Source organism: Lycorma delicatula, chromosome 8, assembly GCF_047948215.1.
Source record: "Lycorma delicatula isolate Av1 chromosome 8, ASM4794821v1, whole genome shotgun sequence".
In the NCBI taxonomy this organism is placed as follows: Eukaryota; Metazoa; Arthropoda; class Insecta; order Hemiptera; family Fulgoridae; genus Lycorma; species Lycorma delicatula.
This window is the reverse complement of record NC_134462.1, coordinates 39,876,097-39,899,333: the sequence shown is the minus strand read 5'-3', so window position 1 is coordinate 39,899,333 and position 23,237 is coordinate 39,876,097. Positions and strand designations below refer to the sequence as shown.

The window sequence follows — 23,237 nt, the reverse complement described above, 5'->3', positions numbered from 1 at the left end:
ATCTTAAATTACAGATTTTGTGATGAAAATATGTTTTTATTGCAGATTAACCTGTAATTTGATATATACTTGAGTAATTAAACCAGGATATGTTGCAAATTAAAATCCAACAATAAAAAATTGACGAGAAAAAATATCAAGGAAATTTATACAACTTCTTCGGTCTGCTCTCGACTTATCAATCTATTTTAGGGAAAGACAAGCCCTAATCCATATTCCCATTCTGACAATATATATGAATGACTGTTTATATTAATTGTACGTATGTTTTTTACTTAAAACTTTATCATTACATATTGGAAAACTTGCACGTTCTTCCTTCGATAGATCAATATCGTCTAAAAAATGTTTTTACACGCTGAAAATGTTGAACTAAACTGCGTTTGGAAAGTCGCTGTACAGTATTCTTTAGAATTATGGGGTGCATTCTGTTCTTTCAGCGTTAGGTAGGTTGCCCTGTGGGTTCGTTGAGCGTTACTCAGTAATAAATCAAGATGTCAGTTGCCGAGTTGCAATTGAACGTGCTTCGTTTCGTTTGTCGGAATCAATAGTTCCAAGAAACGTAATGGTTTTTTCGGCAGAGGAATGCATTTTTCGTTAAACACATCTTTCGTGAAGGTGACAAGTATGAATTAGAGAAGCACAAGTTTTCTGAAAAGTTTCCAAATACTCCTGTTCCTCACTGCAATGCAGTTCGAACTCTTAACGAAAGATTTCGGGCAACAGGCTCTACTGAAGACGCTGATCAAAGTGGAAGACCACCTAAATTAAACGAACAAAAACTACTTGATATTTCGTATGATATGCCGAAAGTTCATCAAATTCAATGCGTAAGTTAGTACATCACAAAGATATCGGACTTGCTACCGCACATAAAGCTGTAAGAAAAAACTGAAACATTTTCCCTACAAAGTAATGTGCGTTCAAGAACTGAAACCTACAGATCATTCCAAAAGACTAAATTAATGTCAATAGTTTAAATGTTTTACTGACCAAAATTTCGTAGGTATCCTCGATATTACTTTTTTACAAATGAAGCTTGGTTTTATCTGGGAGAGTATATTAATTCACAAAATACATGACTGTGGTCGACAACTAACCCCCAGAATTACACGAACAATCTTTTACACGAAGACAAAATTGCAGTCTCGGCCAGTGTGAGTTAAACGTGCGTTATGGGTCCAATCTTCTTTTAAAATACAATTATTAGTGATGTTTTTGTGCTATTTTCAAAAGCATCATTAGTCAGTTAAGAAAAGTGGAAACCAATCACGGTTATTTCTAACAAGATGGCACCAAAGCGCACGCAGCTAACAAGTCTATGACTTTTTTACAAAATGTATTTGATGAACGAATAAATCATTTAGAGGTGTTAGTGGCATGCACGATCTGACCCTCAGATAACTTTCTATGGGGGGGGCAGCAAAACAAGCAGTGTATTGTAACAGATCACGCACGATAGACGAACTAAAAACCGCAATAACGACATACGTACGAGCCATTCCAGTACAGCAGTTGATTAATGTATTTGAAAACAAATTGAAACGTGTGCAGTGTTGTGCTGATGTTGGAGCAGGTCATTTTTAACACCTTTTTAAAACTATTACAATAACTGTAATACCCGTTTCTATAAAATAAAAAAAATGAAATAAAAATACAAAATAATAGTTAAGAATGCTTCGTCGTTACACTTCCAAATGCAGTTCACAGTAACTTTCCGAACGTATTGTAGAGTAAAATAGCTACCAAGAAATTCATATTTATTGATATCTGAAATGGGATAAGAATTTGCTTGTAATTGTAATAAATGTTATAGTAAGTTACTACAACATTAATTACAATTTACTTAGTTTAAATTTTACTTACAACTTTAGCTTGTACTAAATATAATAAGATATACATTTTTTTGCATCAACTTAATGAGCTCGATCATTTGTATCATGTTCATCGTATCATCATGTGTTCATCGTATATTTGTTGAAACGATGAATTTTATGGCCCTTTAAATTTTTTCAAGATAATAATATTAAAAAACGTGATGTAATCCTGTATTTCTATAATTATTAAAGAATATATGTTTTATGTTAATATGAATCCAAATCTTAAACAATTCCTTTATTATTTTATTTTTGTGATTGATTAATTTACAACACAAACTTATGCGAAGAAGTAGGGATGAACATTTTTTAATATTTGAAAAAATGTCAAGCCTTTGACCGGAATTCAAACTTAAGACCTTTAGGTAAAAAGTGAAAGACTAAACACTAAATTAAGAAAGTCAGTGGAACTTAGGAAAGCGTTTCATTTTAGCAACAGATATAGAAAGAAATGTCTGCTATTATCAACATAAGAATATTAAATGGTAGGAATAAAAAAAGATTTCATAAATTACCAAACGAATAAAAAAATTAAATTGTAAAATTTATAAAATAACACAAGTCAGATATACGTGTGTTTAAATATAATATTTGTTAAATTTTGGGGTATTTATAAAAAACAAAAAACAAAAAAAAGACAATAAAATACGTAATTCAATTCTTCAGTATTAAATATACGTAAAAAAATTAAAAGTTTAAATTGAATTACATTTTTATAACAGCTATACACTGTTCAGGCCCCTGAAGTAAGAAATGAGTTTCTATCAAATTTGATATAGCTAAAATTTAGCTAACAAGGGACAAAGTATCCGATGAAATAAAACCATCCATTATTATGATCAATATTTTAATAACATTATAAGTGTGTAGTTTTCGACTGGAAATGTACAGTAGTGTATACCTCCCTCTGACAGATATGGACCGATAGTGTATACCTCCTACGGACAGATATCAAACAAAAATTAGTAAACTAAGAAGTAATTTTATTTTAATCAGTAAATTAATTAATTAATTAATTTAGGAATTTTAATTAGTAAAAAAAAGCAAGGAATTTTATATATATACTTTTTCCTCAAAATGTGAATTTAAAACAATCTTTTTTACCTACTGACTGGATGTAGCATATTAATACGTTTCTTACAAAAAAGGTATATCTACATTTTTTTTATTTCTTTCCATCTTGGGCCCGGACCTCCTTTGATACGAATTCAGTCCCAAAGAGATTCAGAAGGAAATTCTCACTCCTGCATTGCTTCCGATCATCTTTGTCTATATAATGTTAACCGACATCGTGAATATCAAATGCCACGATCTCTCTCTCGGTTCGTCGAATCCTCTCCGGCATGCTTTCCTATGCTGTAGCAATCGATCGCACAAGAACACCGTTTGCTCTGCGATATTCTCCTCCCCTCAGTAATCAGAATCCGCGGAGGATTTCTGTGTCTGCGTACAAGATATGCCTTAAAATAAATGTGATCGTTAAGTAATTGGGTCAGTTCGTACCCTGTGTTTTCGAGCCAGTCATTTCTAAAAATCTGGAATCAGTCTGCATCCAATTCCACTTCGTCGACTGTTCCCGTAAATTAATTTATTGCTTTACACTATCTGCCCAATCTTTCTTTTGGTTGTTATACATATGCAACATATGAGATAAAAACAGGACCAGCCAGATTTTTTCTCTGAAAGTAATGATATAACTAGTCCTTATGAGATCTGGGTAAGGTGTCACTCGTAGAACTTACTAGATTTTGACTGTCTTGCTGATATGTTAAAATACTCCAATATTCGGTGGGGCGAAAAGACAATAGAAACCACTTCACCCCCTAGGGACAAAACTAGGATTATTAGGAACAATCTTATTGCCCCTATTAAGCTTATCATAGGGAGTAGATTTTTCTTGTAAATGGTTTTGCAATTTTCATCTATAACTGGTATCTGCGTCAATTTTTTAAAACTGCCTGGTTATGACCCTAAGGTGTAGAATAATTTTAAACCAGAAAGTACGTACATTGTATGAAGTTTAATACAGATATTAATGTAATAAAAGTAAAATAAAATAAGGAATCATTATTTAATAACCAAGTAAAAAAATGAAAAAAAGGATGTTATTCAAATTAATAACATCTAATTGAATAATTGAAAATCTTTTTTAAGTTAGAATCTTGTATCGGAAAAAAACAAACGAACTAAAAAAATGCGCTTATATATATATATATATATATATATATATATATATATATATATTTTATATATATATATATATATATATATATTTTATATATATATATATATATTTTATATATACGAGCATAAGTATGAGTTGGGATAATACTGATTTCAAATAATTTTTCTCTTAAAATTTCATGAATAAGCTATCATAGTCTTTCTTTAATCCCTTGAATGGCCCCAATATAATCACAAAATATTTTAAGGAAAGTTAAAAATTTTCAAGATTCTTTTTAGTATTCATGAACCTCTTATAACCATTACAGGTTTGGTGAAGCTTTACATTAGGGGTATATAGTTTCCCTTTATCTTGAAATATGTCTCTTTATATGGAAATGTTTAACTGTGATAGCAATTTGTATTGCAGTCTCATTTTCACGTTCTGTCGTAAGCAGAATACCAACTGTTGGAAAAATATTATACGAGTAATAATAAACGAAAAATATTACTATCTCGTATTTGTCAAAAAAGATATTAGACAATTTTATAAAGATTAAAGTATATTAAGAATTATTTTTTACTACTATGATCTTCAAACGAATAAATGAAAAATATTTTTGACTTATAGGAGATATCTCTCCAACATATATTTAAACACTAAGACTGTTTAGTCTTACTGTTTAACCTGTTATTTTCAAAATAAAAAAGCGTAAGACGTCAAAAACATAATGGGTGAACTGATAGAGACAAAATTTTTCTTTAAAGAAAAAATATATATTTATTTTTTTCCCATAAAAATGAAGCTAGGATATATATATTTGATGGCCGGGAAGTCACTGTAAACTCCAAAGTTAGAACTAAAACTTTGTAATGAAGTTCAATTTTGTATACAAAGTTCAGCTGACCGTTTACGAGTTGATTTAATCGGGGATTGTTTAAACTGTAAAGAGCACCACATTTTTCTAACCGCGTTAACTTTCGTCCACTCCTAGTGGATAGCTAAAGAGCTATATTTAACACTGCCAATTTAAACGTACGTTTTCCCTAAGCCAACATTGTTGATTTTCGTGGTGGCAGATTATTAAAGCATTGCCGAAACATATCGCTAATTAGCTTCATTATTTTATTCGTATGTTATCGTTGAAACCATACGCTTGACACTAACCGCTTTTCGTTGCTGTAACTAATCGTGTTAGCCATTTTAGCACAACTCTCTTTTATTCACACTGTGTAACTTTGTAAAATACTGTTGCCAACCGATCCTAACGAAATAACCGTATGTTCTAAACACATATATTAATTCATATTCTTTGTTAACTTAAGGAGTACGATGACTTCCCGGCCATCTGTGTTTATATATATATGCCGAAATATTTGTGCCAAGTTTTAACTTTTTTATAACGGGTTTTTGAGATGACGCATACAATGTTCGGAAATAATGTTGAATATCCCCCACCCATGATTTTTAAATTTTGGAATTTTAAGTGACTTAATTAGTACTTTCATTGTGTTAAAGGTTAATTTTCCACAGCCACTAATTCATAAAGTTAAAATATATTAAAGTTGAAAACTACCGCTGCCCTTTTTTAATTTTTTCCATAATTTAATGCAACAATTTCCGAAAAGAAATTTTTGAAGAATTTATTTGAGCAAGTACGGAGACATTAATCCAGATTACAACACACTGCCCACATGCACACATCTTCTGGAAATTTATAAAACATGTTTATGATTTTGGACTAAGGAGGTTTTGAACGTCACGTTTGAAAAAAAACCACTATACCCAAAATTTTGGCCTATGTTATGCTTTGTGTCGGTGGAAACAAAATTCATACCGTTATATAAAGACAAGGCAATAATAATGGCGAAAGTTATGTGCCGTGTCTACTCCATAACGAAAGCTACAGGCTACAACAAAAGAACTTAGCTGGGAAAGTAAAAATTTTAAAAAATTTGGGTTTGCTTCATAATCTGAGAAGAAAAAGGTTTTTATTAAAAAAAATAAAAATAAAAAAGCAAAAATGACTAATTATATGTCACTTGTAAAATTATATTTGTAATAAAGAAGTAATTAAATAATTCCCGCTACTTGGCCAATTTTGTCTAGCAACTCTCGCACAAAAATTATTTTTCGGCACGTAGCGTTATTACCATCGTTCCGCATGTACGTATGGTTGCTTATTCTTTACCGTAACAGTCTTTTACCAGATGTAAATAGCATGCAGGTTATTAAATGGATTTCCTACAATCGGCGTATTACACATTTTCTTTCTGGACATGCTGCTTTTCGAGATAGGTTCGCTTGATTTGGTTTGATTAAGTTGGTTTGATTTGATAAAGTTGTGTTGGCCATTGATGATGTGTTCCATGTCTTCCTCAGGTACGAAGCTGAACGTACAAAAGTAGTTAGAGAACTTGCGGGGATCAATTCTGGTTTTGATCTGTAAGTTAATTGGAAAACCAAAAGGGAATGAAAATACTTGTTGGATTCCTGGGATTCTTAGCCCTAAAGAGTATGGCTGAGGGGGCCTGATACTGTTATAGATGTATAGATAGAATAGCAACGCCTGTGGCTAGGGTCCGCCTGGGTGCTTATTTTGCCAAGGTAGCAGTTTTATCATCGAGTCCCGGTTAGCTGAAAAATTTGCTGTTACGATGAGAATGGATGTGTTGAGAACTCTGTGATTTAACTGCAGTTGGGGAGGGGGTAAGAATTCACCTCCACCCAAAAGCGGACCAGAGCAGAGAGAGGTAGGGCTTGTTTTCACTAGAAGCTTATTAAATTTGTGAATTTGTTTCTTGATTTTTGAGAAAATTAAGCCTTTCAGTAGACTGACTTTTAGGACAAAATTGTCCTTGTTGCGATCAACACTTGTTTTTTTGGCATGAAAGTAGTATTTTTTATGTTTAAAAACTCAATCAAGTAATGCTCTGAGTGTATTGTCTTAATTGAAGCTAGATATGGGAAGAGATTTTGTGTGAAACCTTCGGAAGAGTAAGGCGCGGGGATCGTGCTTCCGCGAATCGGTTAATATGATAGTTGAGGGTTATAAGTTATGGTAGGTGGTCGTGGTTGAAGGAAGCCATACGAAGGCGATAGTAAGTTCTGTAAATACACTGATAGAAATGTCTGCCGAGGTATTTGCTTCAATGGCATCCTGACAAACTGATGACTGTGATGCATTAACAGGTTTAAAGGGTCTAAAAGACTACCTCCGGTAAGCCCATCAGAGCCAGAAACGGAGAGGATACTGTAGCAACCGGGATCATTACAAGGCGGGTGTCTTTCCCTGCAAGGGTCAGGATGTTACTTGAAAAACTGGGCAATAATTGAAAAACGTTTATTCGAAAAACATCAATATTGGTCAAGAAAAACTGGAAAAATAACTTATAAGGCGGTTAATTAAGCAAATATAAAAAATGTTTTGCGCGTTTCAAATGTTTGTACGAGTACATGGTAAGAAGAAAAATAGGCAAAAAGGTATTTTTCTTTCCCGTTATTTTTCAGTATAAGCGTCATCAGTATTTTCAAGATTAATTTTATTAATCCGATTAAATTGTATACGTTAACTGAATTGAGAATAAAAAAAGACCATCGTCAATTTTTTACTCTCTTTATGAAACGAAATATCAAGCAAAAATCTCATCACAAATTTATAGCGCCACTAGTTATAAGTAAAGATATTCATGTGTATGTACTGCTTATGAGGTAAATGTCACGATTATATATTTAGCTTGATAAAGCCTATCTTACATTATAGATATCTTATAATTTATTACCGTTATATTTTGCAGAATTATAACATTAGTGGTTAGGAAGGGGTACGTTTAACTGCTTACCTGAAAGACTGCTGGTGAATTGCATGTATAAAATATCTACTTCATTGACGAGATAATAACAACGTCTTACAAAAGCTCCTGTAAAGTAAAATTCTACGTGTACGATGATATGGCAATACTTCTCTCAGTTGAGTTGTAGCGACGCTTAGTTATAGCTAAAGCCAATCCGAACGGGAAATCTAAAGTTCCCTCCCAACAAATTCTATCGTTCAACTCTGAATCATACGATAGTAGTTATTTATATTTTATGAACAAAACGATATTATTTAGTAGAAGTATTATAAAAATTCAACTTCTTACCTACAAAACAGAGTCTATCATACTTTAAATAGTTCTATAGTCTTCAATAGAAATACAAATTTAAACTAAACATACATTTATATGGAACCAAAAATCAAATCAGTGATTCATAAAAATGAATAATTAAATCAGGATGACGCAAAAATTGAAGGCTCTGGAGATTTTGTTGTTTTTATATTTTGGTTAGCAAAATGCTAAAATTTAATTACTGTTATTACTCATTTTCAATTAATTAAAAATCGTATTTGAATCGCTTTACAGAAAATAATTATTTCATATTTGTGTTTACGTTTTTATGATTAATGTATAAATATATAACTACCAAATACAATTCGTTTCACTGAAAACGAATTTATTAGTTATGGTACATAAGCGAATTTATTCGGCTGCTTATTTTTAAGAGGACCGCTTTTGTAAATTTATTAGAAACCGAAACTTAGTACAAGAGATTATATATTAAAGAAAGTTTATTAATCTGAAGTTGTATTTTATGTCAAAATCACACACACACACACACACACACACACACACACACACACACACACACACACACACACACACACACACACACACACACACACACACACACACACACACACACACACACACACACACACACACACACACACACACACACACACACACGTAATATATATATATATATATATATATATATATATATATATATATATATATTAGTACTTACTCATTCTTTAAAGTACAAAATAAATCTATATAAATATATAAACTTAATACTTGGGATTATTTCAGATAAGAAAACATCTCCTGTTATAAAAGTGATTGTCAATTTTTCATTGTAAAATAAAGTAAAAGAAAATCCGAACCGAGAACTTTTCGTTATTAATTTTTTTTTTCCAAGAACTTTTGTCTAGACCAGAAAATAATACGAAAACTTTCATCCTTGTTATTTCGATTACTTTTCTTATATAAGGTTTCTTTATTTTTAGAATACAGTATTTTATTTTGTATTACAAACAAGTGTTTCTTTAAAAACACCTATTCTACAGTAATTCTTCCATAATAGATAAATAAAATAATAACTGCATAGGTATATTATTCTTAACTGCAATTAATATGTTATTAAAATAGAAATTTTTGTTTTCAGGGCTTTATAAAAATCTACAGACAATTTTTTCCTCAAGGAGATCCAACAAAATTTGCTTCTTTGGTCTTTCGAGTGTTTGACGAAAATAATGTAAGTAAATTAGTCATATAATTATTTAATTTATTTTTTTATAAATTGAAAAATCCTACCTATATTAATGTATTATAAATAATATCTTATAATATAATAAACTGTTATAAAATAATAAAATATAATCATTACATAAACGTTTATAAGAAAAAAACACTTTTTTTGTGATGTACCGAACAAATTCTTTCGATTTTTACGATAAAAGTGTTTTTAACTGGACATTTTTATCCCGGTCTGGCATAAATTTTACTTAAGGGAGTAGTCAACGTTGAAAATTAAAATTTTATTTTTTTTACATAAAAACTTGAACTTTTTCTTATATGAATCTGTAGGAAATTAAAAATTATACTATTTAACTAATTAAAAAAAAAAAACAAATTACAACCCCAAATATGAATTGAAGGTGTAAAATTTAGGTTCGAATAATTTTTTAAAACTTCTGAAGTTTAGGTGGTACTGTTTTAGTTTATATGCCAGATTAATCTGAAAAAAATAGCAATATTTCTGGTTTTATTTACAATTAAAAAATTCTGATGTGGACACTACATGACTTCGTTGCACGCCTATTAAATTACATATCCAGAGTTTTTTAAAATGGAAAGTACATAAAATTTTACGTAACTTCTGATATTTATTCACTTTTTTTTTTTAATGTTATTCTCGAATTATTTATTGTAAAACATTTGTTACAATCGGAGATTAATAATTATTAATAAATCAATATAGTTAAATTTAAAAAAAAGGTTAAAAAAAGGAGATGAAGTCTGATTCGAACTGACGTGCCTTCCCATTCTATGATCCAAATATTTCAATAATTAAAATTTTATTTGGCTATAACTCTGGAACCAATAAAATTACCACTTACGATATATCGTTGAAAAGCTCTCAATGAGGGCTTATTACTACAGTTGAGAAAAAGTACAAAATCCAAACGTTTTAGATTTTTTGACACTTTTGATCCAGTTGACTGCGATCAAAAGGGGAAGTGCACAACTAGATGTTACGACAGCTCTAAATCCAAAATTTCAACATCCTACTAGTAATCATTTTTGAGTTATGCGATATACATACGTATACGTTTCGGCGTGACGTATGTCACGCCGAAACTAGTCAAAATGGATTCAGGGATGATCAAAATGGATATTTCCGTTGAAATCTGAATACCGAAATTTTTCGCGATCACAATATTTTCTTTACTTCTTACAAAGAAGAAAATATGCATTAAAAAAACTTTTTTGTTAAATTTTTTAAAAACCTCTCACTCAGTCTACTAACATATCCATGACACCAACTAAAGAGCAAAGAGGTCTGTATCATTAAAAACAAAAAATTACGTTTATGCCACTTTTAGAAAAAAAGTTACAGGCATTTAAGTATTTGAAAACATGAAAAATATAATTTACAGAAGAATCAAATTGAAATAGAATACTTGGCACTAAGGGTTAGTGCCATCGTTTTTGAGTTGCAGATCCACCTCTTAACAGTTCTACTTTTCTGACATTTTTAATCGTTGACATTTTTATACATTCAGTTTGATATTTTATATAATAATATAAAAAACCTCTTCACTTACGAAAGTTTGAGTTCAATTAGTTATCAAAAGATAAACTACATCTAAACTAAACTGAACTATAAAATAATACTATTATTTAATAAAAATAAAACAGTATATTTTGAAGTTTTCAATCACGATATCACACTTTACCCACACAAACACAACAAATATAAATATGGAGAAAACCTCAAAATATTAACTGATTTTTTCTAATATTATTTTAGTATATATACGGAGCACATTTAATAATTAAAGAGATAAATTAATGTAGAAATGAAACAGTTTGTAGGAGGAGATTTTTACTTTCACCACATTAGGTTGGCATCACTGGGATGAGCTGACAACAACTGACGGATAAAAATTGTTTTGTTTATAACCTCAATATTGCATTTAACGCTGGCGTGTCCACTTGAAGTTTCCACATTAGTTGAACAACGTTCAGTGATCCGTTTTTTTGCTTTCTAAAGGTGAAAAACCGGCTAAAATCTTTTCTCGATAGATTTTACAGTATAGTGAAAGACGTACATCGCGGAAATTTTATAAGTGGGTAGAACAGTTCAAAAACGGTCGAATCTCAGTGACTGACGAGTAACGTCCTGGCCGGTCAGTTAAAGCGTCAACTTCTTCGCTTGAAACCTGCATTGACGATATTATTCGTGAAGACCAACGTATTAAGTTGAAAATATAGTAAAACAGTTACAGTAAGTATTGGCACAGTTCATAACGTTATCAGTAACAAAACAAGTGGAAGGTGGGTCCCGAAAGAGCTAACGCAACAACACAAGGAAACAAGACTCAAAGTGTGTACAAATTTGAAAGAACGCTATGAAAGGGAAGGTAACCGTTTCTAAACAAAATTTTAACGACTGATGAAACTTGGGTTTACCAGTTTGAACCAGAGTCCAAAAGACAAAGCATGGAAGTTCACCTGTCCGAAAGAAATTCAAAACGCAAGCATCAGCGGGAAAAGTCATGTTGATTGTCTTTTGGGATGCCCAAGGTGTAGTATTTTGTGATTATTCGGAAAATCAGAGTACAATAAACAGTGTCTACTACTTGTATATACTGATGAAAAAAGTAAAGTCAGTAATGATAGAAAAACATCGCGGATCTTAAAGAAACTGCATGATATTGCTGCACGACAATGCTCGCCCTCACACCGCTCAAATGACCCAAGAAACCACTGGAAAAATGGATTGGGAGATACTACCCTACAGTCCAAATTTGGTTCCCTCGGATTTTCATTTGTTTAGTCCACTCAACTAGGCATTACGTGGAAAAAAGTTCAGCAACAACGAGGAGGTCAAAGAATTTGTGGAAAAGTGGCTCAAACAACAAGACAAAGACTTCTTTGCATCAGGTATAAAAAACTAGTTCATCGTTGGCACAAGTATTTTAATATTGGTGGGGATTATGTTGAGAATTATTAAAAGTCTCAATTTGTAAAGATAACAATTTTTTTCTGGATCAATTTGCATATTTAATTATTGAATGTCCCTCATATTTAATATGCTCCTTCTGTGACATTTACATAAACTCACAGCGGGAACTTCAAACTGTAAAACAACACTAAAATCACAGATTTATCTTGTTAACTGACAACAAGATTTAGCATCAAAAAACTGGTTTTCTGGGCAAAATATCTTACGAAATCGCTCTAAAAAACATGACTTTTTATGATTTATAATTTTTATACATTAAAAATAACATATTCATATTCTACGGATTTTATTATAACACAATGATGAAAAAAAAAATTACCAAAAAGGTTTTTTGGGAGTTTTCAGCGTTGACTACGCAAAAATCTACAAACCATCTTCCAGAGGAGAAAAAAATTATCGTGCCTTAATTTCTTTTAATCATTATGATATCTCCGTATTGTAATATTAAAAAAAATTCCGAGTATGAAATACGAGTGCGTATAATAAACAGTTCACCGTATAAAGTTAATTATTTAAAAATTAAATACAACTACTAAACAAATAACAGATTTTCATTAGAAATATTGCCGTTCTGCCAAAGAGATGCAAACTCAAACAAAATAAACTACACATGGTACATCCAGAGAGAAAAGTTCTCTTTCGGCACACCTGAAGACGAAGGTAGATTTTACCGGTGCTAAGTATGGGATAAAAAAACCCACTTTAACGTTAAGAAAAACTTCAAATTTACGCTATACAACAATGGTTGCATGTGAATAATAGTTTCGCATACGACAAGCCCCATCTTCTTACAATTCCAGCAACACTTTGGTCATCCCATGCCGTATGGGTTGGTCATATTAAAAATTGTTTCAGAAAAAAGGTTTAGGTAATGTTTAGAGGACTAACGACCACTTTAAATCGATTCGATACTGTGCCTATTAAGGGAGAGATGATTTTTTTGTCTTGCAAACCCTATTTTTATTCACCCCCTGGGTCAATGGTTGGTGATATCGAAAAACTTTACTTAGATAAGTTTTAGGCCCTTATCTAAAGAATAGTAGGAACTTTAAACGAATTCGATATTTTACTTAATAAGAAAGTTATAGCGATATTTTGTTTTTTTTTCCGAAAAAGTCCCTTCCCATTTCCACCCACATGGTCCAATTTTGGTCCTTAAGAACTCGACCGAGATTTTGAAATGAGTTATTTTTAAGGAAAAATTTGAAGGTGATGGCAGTTATCGTGTCTACAAGAAAGTTAATATATATATATATATATATATATATATATATATATATATATATATATATATATATGTATATATAAACGTTTGAGTTGACGGTGGTTTTGGGTGGTTTCGAAACAGGAAGATATGTCGAAATTTTCCGGAAGTCGAATCATGGTACCCGTTATAATATATAGCTTTCTTATGAAATCTACCTAAAAAAATGAGTAATGGATAGAGAGGCTACAATGATTTGATTATATTGATTAAATATATACTATTATTAACATTAGAATGGTATTGATAATAGAAATAGTGTTATCATTCACTAATGACTATTATTATTTATTTTAAAATCATATTGGTCTAATTTAAAAATCTGTGAAATAATTACAATTACCTACAATTAATATATAATATCTAAGAGAATAAAACTATTTTTTTTTTAAATAACCGTAGGAATTTTCGGGCAATTAATAAATTAATTCTGTTGAAACAATCCACATTTTTTTCATAATAGCATAATTATCTTGCTAACGCCGCACGTTACGGTAAACATCCATCTGATTTAAAAGTTTATTTATTGGTTTACAGCAAGGAGCTGTTGTTAAATTATTGTTCACCATTCATCTAATCATTGATACTTTAATAGTATAAAGTAACAATTATAAAAGATAAAGTTCATGGAGAACTTTCCATCAAGTATATTTAATTTTCTTCTCATCGTATCACACATTTAGGGACACGCGCATACAGATATACATACTCAAATACACACACATTCTCGGGCCTCTATCTCTGGAAAGAATGCTACAAACTGTATAAAATACTTATTTATGTACTTCTATTTTATGGGCAGAAATAGTTTGCATACGCAGCACGGTTTCACAGGTAGACAGATGACTACATTAATCTACTGCTTTACTCTATCTACTCTAGTATGGTGAAAATGCTTGTAAAGCACCTGCGTTTTGTTACGCACTATTCGCAGATTATTTCTCTACTGGTAAACTTGTTCACTATAAAACCAGTTTCTGGGATAAGCAAACTGAAGAGATTGCTTGTATGTTGATAGTTTATACGCACAAATATATTCGTCTTTATTAAAACAGTCAATGGGAAACCGCTTAACTCCTCATTAATTATTATATAGTACTCGTTAAAACTCTTTATGGTATATAATACATACAATTCACTTCCTCTTAAACTAAAAGTTGAATGTAAATTGTTTAAAAAAATTATAAACCAACTAATAATCAAAATCCTATTACACAACGGTATTTCAGTATTTGGACACTGACATCTATCCATGGTTCATACTTTAAATTTTTTGTTAATCAAACATTTAATTAATTTTTCCGTCTTTGTTCTTTGTATACTGTATAAAGCTTATTTATTTACCTTAAATTACCATTATATCTCCATTTTTGTACTAATTTAATAATTCCTTGTTCATCGAACCCGGGTTTTACTTTCCCGTCTATATAGCGATATAGCAGAGCTATAGTTCTAGAAGGGAAATTATTGTAATAGATCCAATTTGTACATATGCCGTTTACACCGGATCTTCACGTTTTGACGCCTGAGGAACCCAAAAACTAAAAACCGGATGATAATATTCCGTATGTTAATGTTCGTATACGTGTGTATGTTCGGTTTTGGCCTCTAAGTCACATTATATCTTCAGAATTACTGGACCGATTTTGATAAAACTTGGTCAGACTACTTCTTCATATGGAGTATTGATGCTATTAAATTTTCAACTTAAAATCAAGGAGGTGAGGCTGTAGAGCAAGGTCACCCTCAGTATCTTGAGATTTCGCCTAATTAAGATCATCTTTTCTTAGACACATTAGTTAAAAATTAAAAAATAACAGTATCTGCAGAAAAAAACCTTTGCGAAATCGTATCCCATCCCAAAAATGCTCTAAACTAATGCTTTGTTGAATAACAGTAGAATTAAATATATGAATAATATTTAAAGTATAAAAATATAACTCGGTTTTGCTGGATCTCGAACTGTATCGCTCGGTTGACTAGGTACCTGCTGCGTTAAGCCTCGCGGTTACATCAGTTTGCCGACGGTACGTGCGAACTTTGTGCTATGTAAGTTGTAAAATTACATTATTTTAGTTAGTGACGACCGTCGCTAATAGTACCGCGACACCCACGCGAATTAAATACGGTATGCACGAGCGCTTTATTTAGAATCACTGAATTAAATAAACGAAAACTATTATATTTGAATAAAATAATAAATATTTTAAATTAAGTTGTCTGTGTATATGTGGGTAATCCGTGTACAAAAAAAAAACCTACAGTTGTCAGCTTTTTTAGCTGGGCAATTTAATCGGTAATTAATCACATGAGTTAATGGCTAATTTATAACTCTACTTTTTGTACAGTTTTACCATTTTAATCTTTGTATTACGATCGCTTCTCAACCTCTTGCTAAGATCAAAGTGTGGTCTTTGTAGTATTGTTTTGATTTACCATGCATTAGTGAAGAGTTATTCCCAATTTCTTTAACAAATACGTGACTCATAAATATTATTATTTGTAGACATCGCGTAGTACACATATAATTAATGAAAACGTTACGTCATTTTCGGGAATGTTTATTGTTTTTTTTTTTCATGTCATTTTCAATCGTTTGAGTATGGTGACACATATACACAGGAATATTTTTAATAATTTATTCTTTATTTAGCTTTTAAATAACATATACGATTTTATTAGGTAATAAATCCATCGCCCAGAAATCCAAGAAACTTAGTAGAACTTATAACAGTATCAAACTTAGCAAAATAGTATGAATCAGCAAAATTGCTCAAAAATAATTTGAATTGAAATTTATAAAATTATTCTTGCTATGTTTAATGATAGATTAATCTTTTAGTAAACAACTTGATGCTTGTTGGGTGTGAGTATTCGTACGCGCACCCATTTGCTCTTCATTGCTTAATAACTTATTACGAGCACTCATCATTTTTTTTTTTTTTTCCTGTTTAGCCCTCCGGTAACTAACGTTTAGATAATACTTCTTCAGAGGATGAATGAGATGATATGTATGAGTGTAAATGAAGTGTAGTCTTGTACATTCTCAGTTCGACCAATCCTGAGATGTGTGGTTAATTGAAACCCAACCACCAAAGAACACCGGTATCCACGATCTAGCATTCAAATACATGTAAAAATATTTGGCTTTACTAGGACTTGAACGCTGGAACTCTCAGCTTCCAAATCAGCTGATTTGGGAAGACGCGTTCACCACTAGACCAACCCGGTGGGTTACGAGCACTCATTCTATCTACTTTTCCCTTTGATAACTCCCATTTTCAACTTCATAATCTGATTTACTTTTATTTAAAACAAATATAATTTTATGTATCCAAGAATATTAATAAGGAAATACAACATTCGTTTATTCAGAGATAAAATATTTACTTGTATTAATATTCCAATAAAGATGAAATACATAAATGTATACAGGTTTAACTTGTTTTGAAAACATAAATTTGATAAGTTATCTATTGTAAAAAATTAATAGTTTTTCATACCTTTAGATTGAAAATTTAACCGTGCAAATTTATTATACATGAACAACGTAATGGCTTAACTTACGTACTGATATAAAAATAACAACTTGTCTTAACTTATAGTTATTTCCTATACTGGATTTTATGTGAATTTGCAGAAATTTTCATACATTTCCGTTGAAGAGGAATAAAGAAAAATCAATTGAAGGCATTAATATGAATCAAGCAATTTAAAATGTATTTCAAAAGCTATTATGTATTTCTATAAAATGAAATCGCAATAAAACATTTACTTTTTTTATATCACCACGTAAAGCTTGAAACTTACACGGAAATGGAATATTGTAGCGTATAAAAATGCCATGCCTGACCGGGATTCAAACCCGGAACCTCCGGTTGAAAGGCGGCCGAGTTGTCCTCACTCCGCCACTGAGATCTGCAATAATATATTTATTTCTCTTTCTAAATTGTATGCCTAAATAAATATACATATGCACGCATATATCTATAGTATAGAAGTTCACAAATATCAATCTACAATTGTTAAAACATATTTTAATCCATCTATTTGAACCTAATTATATAATAATAGTAATAATAATATTAATAATAATACAATTTAACTTCTAGTTGTTAGATTATATTTCATCATATAAACAAAGTGAGAGAGCCAACAAAACATTCTCCAAGCATTTACTCGAATATGGTTTTTGATATCTTCTATTAATTCATTTATCCTTTGTAATTTTACAACAAAAATAACAAACTTCTGCAATTTCTAGTGTTGTATTTTCTTATCTTAATATGAAACCCTGTTTTCCTCCTTTCTGACATATTTTATTACCTTTGTTTTAGTTGTTTACCTTTAAATTGAATTAGTTACTAGCCTTCTATTTATATTATTATAGCTTTTTGAAACTAGTTTAAAATAAAAAAAACAACGCTATTATTTTTAATATTTTTCTTTTCTTTTGTTTCTAAATTTATACTTCCGTCACAATTTATTGTTTTAATTTATTTACTGCTTTTCCCATGCATAAATATTTTTTTCATCAGCAACCTTAAACACTTATTCCCTCAAAAATATAACAATTTAAAGCATATACATACCAATTGCTTTTCAAACTGGAATACATAATTATAAATACATATCAATTAGAGATTATTAGTAAAGGAGAACTGAAGCGCTAGTGATAGTGCTATGAAGTAAACATAATTACGATTATTTTATAATTACCATGCACAGTAAAACAATTATAAATAAAATAAAATATCGATTTACAGTTTAGGCTTAAATTTCACAAAACCATAAAATCATCTAAAATTATTAATTAAAAATAGATGTAGAATGAATAAATGTAACATTATCGAAATCTATTTATAAAATTTATTTTGAAATAAAATTTATCCAATATCCATTCCTCTATTTTCCTAAGGAGTTACCTAAGGAGTTATTTTCCTGAGGAGTTACTTAACCTCAAAATAAAAATTCATTATCATATTATTTATTAATTTAATAATTATTTATTTTTCAGTATAACACCCGTTTACACTTTTCCCAACATGTGACAAGATTTTGCATTCCGCCACGGAAAAATTCTGGAGGTCTTTCTCGGATCCATGCGGGCACAGCTTCCTTCATCTCATCGTCAATGGTGTAATGATTACCTTTGATCCCTCTTCATATGAGGGAAGAAGTGGAAGTCGCACGTAGCCAAACCGGCGAGCATGGCGTTGGCGGAATAGGCTCAACTTCAGCTTGCGGAGAGCTATCAGAGAGTTTGTGCGGTCACAATTTTACGGTAACCCAATTGCTCGATAATACGGCCTACTCGTTCTTCAGATATGCCTAACTGAATAGCGATGCGTTGCTGTGTGATTTTTCAGTCACTTTGAAGCAAATCGTTCACCTCCTTTCGATGTTTCTCGTCATTCACAGGAATTGGTTGTCCGCTGCGAGGTGCGTTCTCAATTGTCGCTTTAACAACTCCAAATTCGCGAAATTTCAACGCCCACCTATTCACAGTACTGCTGTCAATAGTTTACGGTAGTTTCACTACCGTAACCCTCTTTTAAATGCTGAAAAAAATTCGCAGGATTCACATTTTCTGCTGTTAAAAATTCGAACACTGCGCGCTGTTTTAACCGTGTTGACAAATTGGCTGTACTAGAATCCACTTTAACTGCTACTGAAAACAAACCGGTAAACGAATTTCAACGCATTATCGCGGGTGTTTTTAGAGGGGGATTTTAGTTATTATGTGCTGCCACGCCCAACTCGACAGTCCCTTTTGTTTCCGTGTATCACACTAGTGTGCAAAATTTATCAGCTGAGCTTCATACAATACAAAAAAAGTTCATAAAATTAAAAAAAAAAATTATCTCGAATATATTCTGAAATCTAAACGACTACCATTCTCAGTGAAAGTTTAAATAACAGCTATTCATCAAATAATTATCAGAATTTAATTATTAAAAACTTCTTCAGAATTAAACACTTAATCCCGTTTTAAAAGAATTTTAGATTTAAAATCCGATTATAAGTTGTTGGAGAAAATCCTCTTATATAGCAACATAAAATCCTCCATCATCCTTCTCTTTATAGTAATACTAACAATTCAATATACGTGTTTCTTGGAGAGGTCAGCTTTATTTATACTCTTCATAAATAAATAATAATAATACAAAACCTAATATATTTTAAAGAGATTTACGTAGGAAAAGCAAGTGAGAATTTACAAGTATTGTTTGAATATTGCCAGCGTTTACTGTTTTACCATAATTAATATAGAATTTAAAAGACCTAAATAAATTTGCTTTGGTTAATTGACGTGGTAGTTGGGGAAATTGGAAGTGAAAAGGGGAAAATTTAACAAGCATCATTTAGCAAACAAGTCAAAGGCATACATATTACGTGATAATAAATTAACTATAAATAGCTGTTACTTTATATTCATTATACATGTAAACATTAATGAAATGTTATAAAATATTAGTTTACTCATTTTATAAAAAGAATAAAGCAAAATCAAACTTGTAACACTATAATTAATTATGTAAAAACAATATGTATTTATAATTTTACAAGAAAATCTACAATCATTTGTAATTCAGAGTCAAATATGAAATACAATAACATTCACTATTAACCACGGTTTAAATAAATATTTGTAAATAAACTGGTAATTTTATAATGCAACTAACGACTTGTAACGTACAAGATTTAATAATTGCTATTTGTTTAGAAATAATTGATGCGTTCAAAAAAATTACTTTTTTTCATTCAATTAGTATGTTTTTATTATAATGAAAAATATGATTTGTCTTTATATTGGTATATGACATTTATTATAAAGGGTACACGATAAATAATATCAGAAAGTATTTGACTTACAGTTATGAATCATAAATAAAATTAAAAAAAAAAATTCTACAATTTTTTCCTTATAAACAATTCCTTTCTCTACAATTTCTTTCAATGTGAGTACCTTTGATCATGCAACACTCATCGTACTTATAGGAGAGATCATCCTATACTGTAACCGGCATTTCTCGAGTAATGGAAGCGATAGGTACTTCAATCCTATGCCACAAATTGGTGATCAATAAGTAGAGGAGGCATATTCTAAAGGAAGAAAATATGAAATAGGGTTAGATCGGTTGACCTTGGATGCCACCATAAATAGGTTCTGTCATCGAATCCGTGCCGACCGATCTAGCAGTTGGGGAAAACCTCATTCAACCAATCCAATACAGAGTTATTCCATTGTGGAGGCATATACCATCTTGTTGCCAAATAAAATTCTTTGGTCCATCTTGTAGTTAAAGAAAGAGCCATATATGCAGCATATCCAAATAAGCAACTCCAATTTCGTTTGCTTTAGCGAAAAACAGGCACCTGTAAACTTTCCGTCAGGAAAGTACGCAGAAAACACTTAATTTTGGAGAGTGCAATTTTGGAGGGTTTGGCATTGTAAGAATTTTGAGGATCCTTCGACACATTTATGTAGATTATCTGTATTAACTTTTCCAGTAAAGTGAAATGTTGACCCTCACTAAACATGATACAATCAAAAAAGATCATCATCTTCATGCTCTACATTTCAATTGCGAAATCAGCACATACAGCCTAAGTCCGTAGGCTTTAAAGGTTGTAACACCTGTAAACGGTATGGACGTATATATAAGCGTTCCACACTGTCATCACCGATATTGCTGGTTCGCAGCTGGCCTTTCTAATAGGTTTTTTTTTAGCAGGAAAAACTCTGACACTTCTAATTTTGAATGACACCTTTGGTCATTCTTCGATTTACATAAAACATCCGCATGTTTTGAACTATGCCATCGAGGAATGTTTATTGTTACTTGAAGGACCACAATTAAAGTTTCTACGGAACGCACGTTGAACTGTATTTTCAGATTCACATTTAACAACTGCCAGACAAGAAAGCTTTCTGCTCAGAAATTGAAATCTTTGATTTCTTCAAAAGGAAAGAAAAGAATCAATTAACGGCCACGCGCAACTTAAACTGTTCTTTAACTCTAGGTTTAAATTATAGTAATATTGATAATTCTCTAACCTCCTCTTTGTGTAGTCGGATACAAAAATCTTGTATATTTTGTATTTTATAATTGTTATATGTTATGTGGATATTATTTAACTTAATTAATTTTTTATCTTATCTACAAATTTATAAGTTTACTAGCACACCCGGTAATGCTTCGCTTGCTATATTTGAGTATATATATATATATATAAAGATTAAATGAACAGAATTGAAAGTTTGATAAAACATTAACAAAATGAACATAACGGTACTTCACAAAATTTAACCTTTTCCTTTCTCCCCTTTTCCCCTTTCCCATTTTCATTTTTACCATATTCCCTTTCCCTTCCTCTATTTTCCCTTCGTCTTCAGGGTTTTCCCGTTCCGCTTTCCTTCTCCCATTTCTATTTCCGTTATTTCCCTTCCCCCTTCCACTTCTCACCTTTTCTTTTTTCTCCTTTACCATTTCCATTTCATTTTCTCTTTTCCTCGTTTTCCTTTTTTTCATTTCCCCCTTCTTCCCTTTCAACTTTTTCGATTTTTCTCTTTCTCTCTTTTTCCCCGCGCGTAAAAATCGGTTCAGCAGTTTTTTAGTCTATACCGGACACACATATCGGAAACATTGAAATGGATTCGTAAAATATTTAGTATAGCGTGTGCTGCTTTTACGTCTAACAGATAGCGCTGTTTAAAAAAAAAAACACATTTTTACCTGTCACTAGTATGACATCTTAGGTATATAAATAGTAGGTATATAAAAACTCGCACGTATTCGAATGCAATATTGTGTTAAAATTTCAAAGCAACCGGTGAAGAACTTTCGGAGATTTAAGATTTGAACAAACAAACATTTATATTTTTATTTGTCTAGATTAATTATTATATTAATGTTCGTATGTACGTGTGTGTGTTCGGTGTTGGCCTCTAAGTCACCTTATATCTCCAGAATTACTGGACCGATTTTGATCAAACTTGTTCAGATTACTTCTATATATGGGGCATTGATACAATTAAATTTTCAACTTAAAAGGTCAAGGGGGTGAGGCTGTAGAGCAAAGTCACCCTCAGCATCTCGAGATTTCACCTAATTAAGGTCAATTTAGGCACATTTGTTAATTAAAAAATAACAATATTTTCCAAATAAATCTTTTGAAAAATAGCACCCCCACCCAAAAAAAATTCTGTTGTAGTCGGGTGCTGTGTTGTGACGTCACAGGTGAGCGGTAGAATTAAATAAATGTTGATATTTAAAGTGTGAAAAAGTAACTCGATCGCTCGGTTGACTCGGTACCTAGTGCGTTAAGCCCGGAACAAGCGAAATTTGTTTAATGTAAGTTGTGAAATTACATTATTTTAGTTAGTGCCGAACGTCATTGCTAGTACCACCACACCCGCGTGAATTAAATACGGTATGCGCGCGCGCTTTAGTTAGAATAAAATGATAAGTATTTAAATTGTGTATGTGTGTGTATATCGTGCATCAGAAATAGCCCACAGTTGTAGCCCACGTCCTACAAAATTAGCCAGAAAGTCCTACAAGTGTGTTGT

General features: G+C 31.2%; 1 protein-coding gene across 1 annotated transcript in view; it reads left to right on the top strand.

The window, feature by feature from the left end:
* The window catches only part of LOC142329213 (frequenin-2-like), a 179,652-nt gene that overhangs the window by 31,334 nt on the left and 125,081 nt on the right, over positions 1-23,237 (top strand). Inside the window, exon 4 of the mRNA XM_075373618.1 lies at positions 9,310-9,399. Coding sequence (XP_075229733.1) covers positions 9,310-9,399 — 90 coding nt within the window. The remainder of the gene's footprint in view (positions 1-9,309; positions 9,400-23,237) is intronic.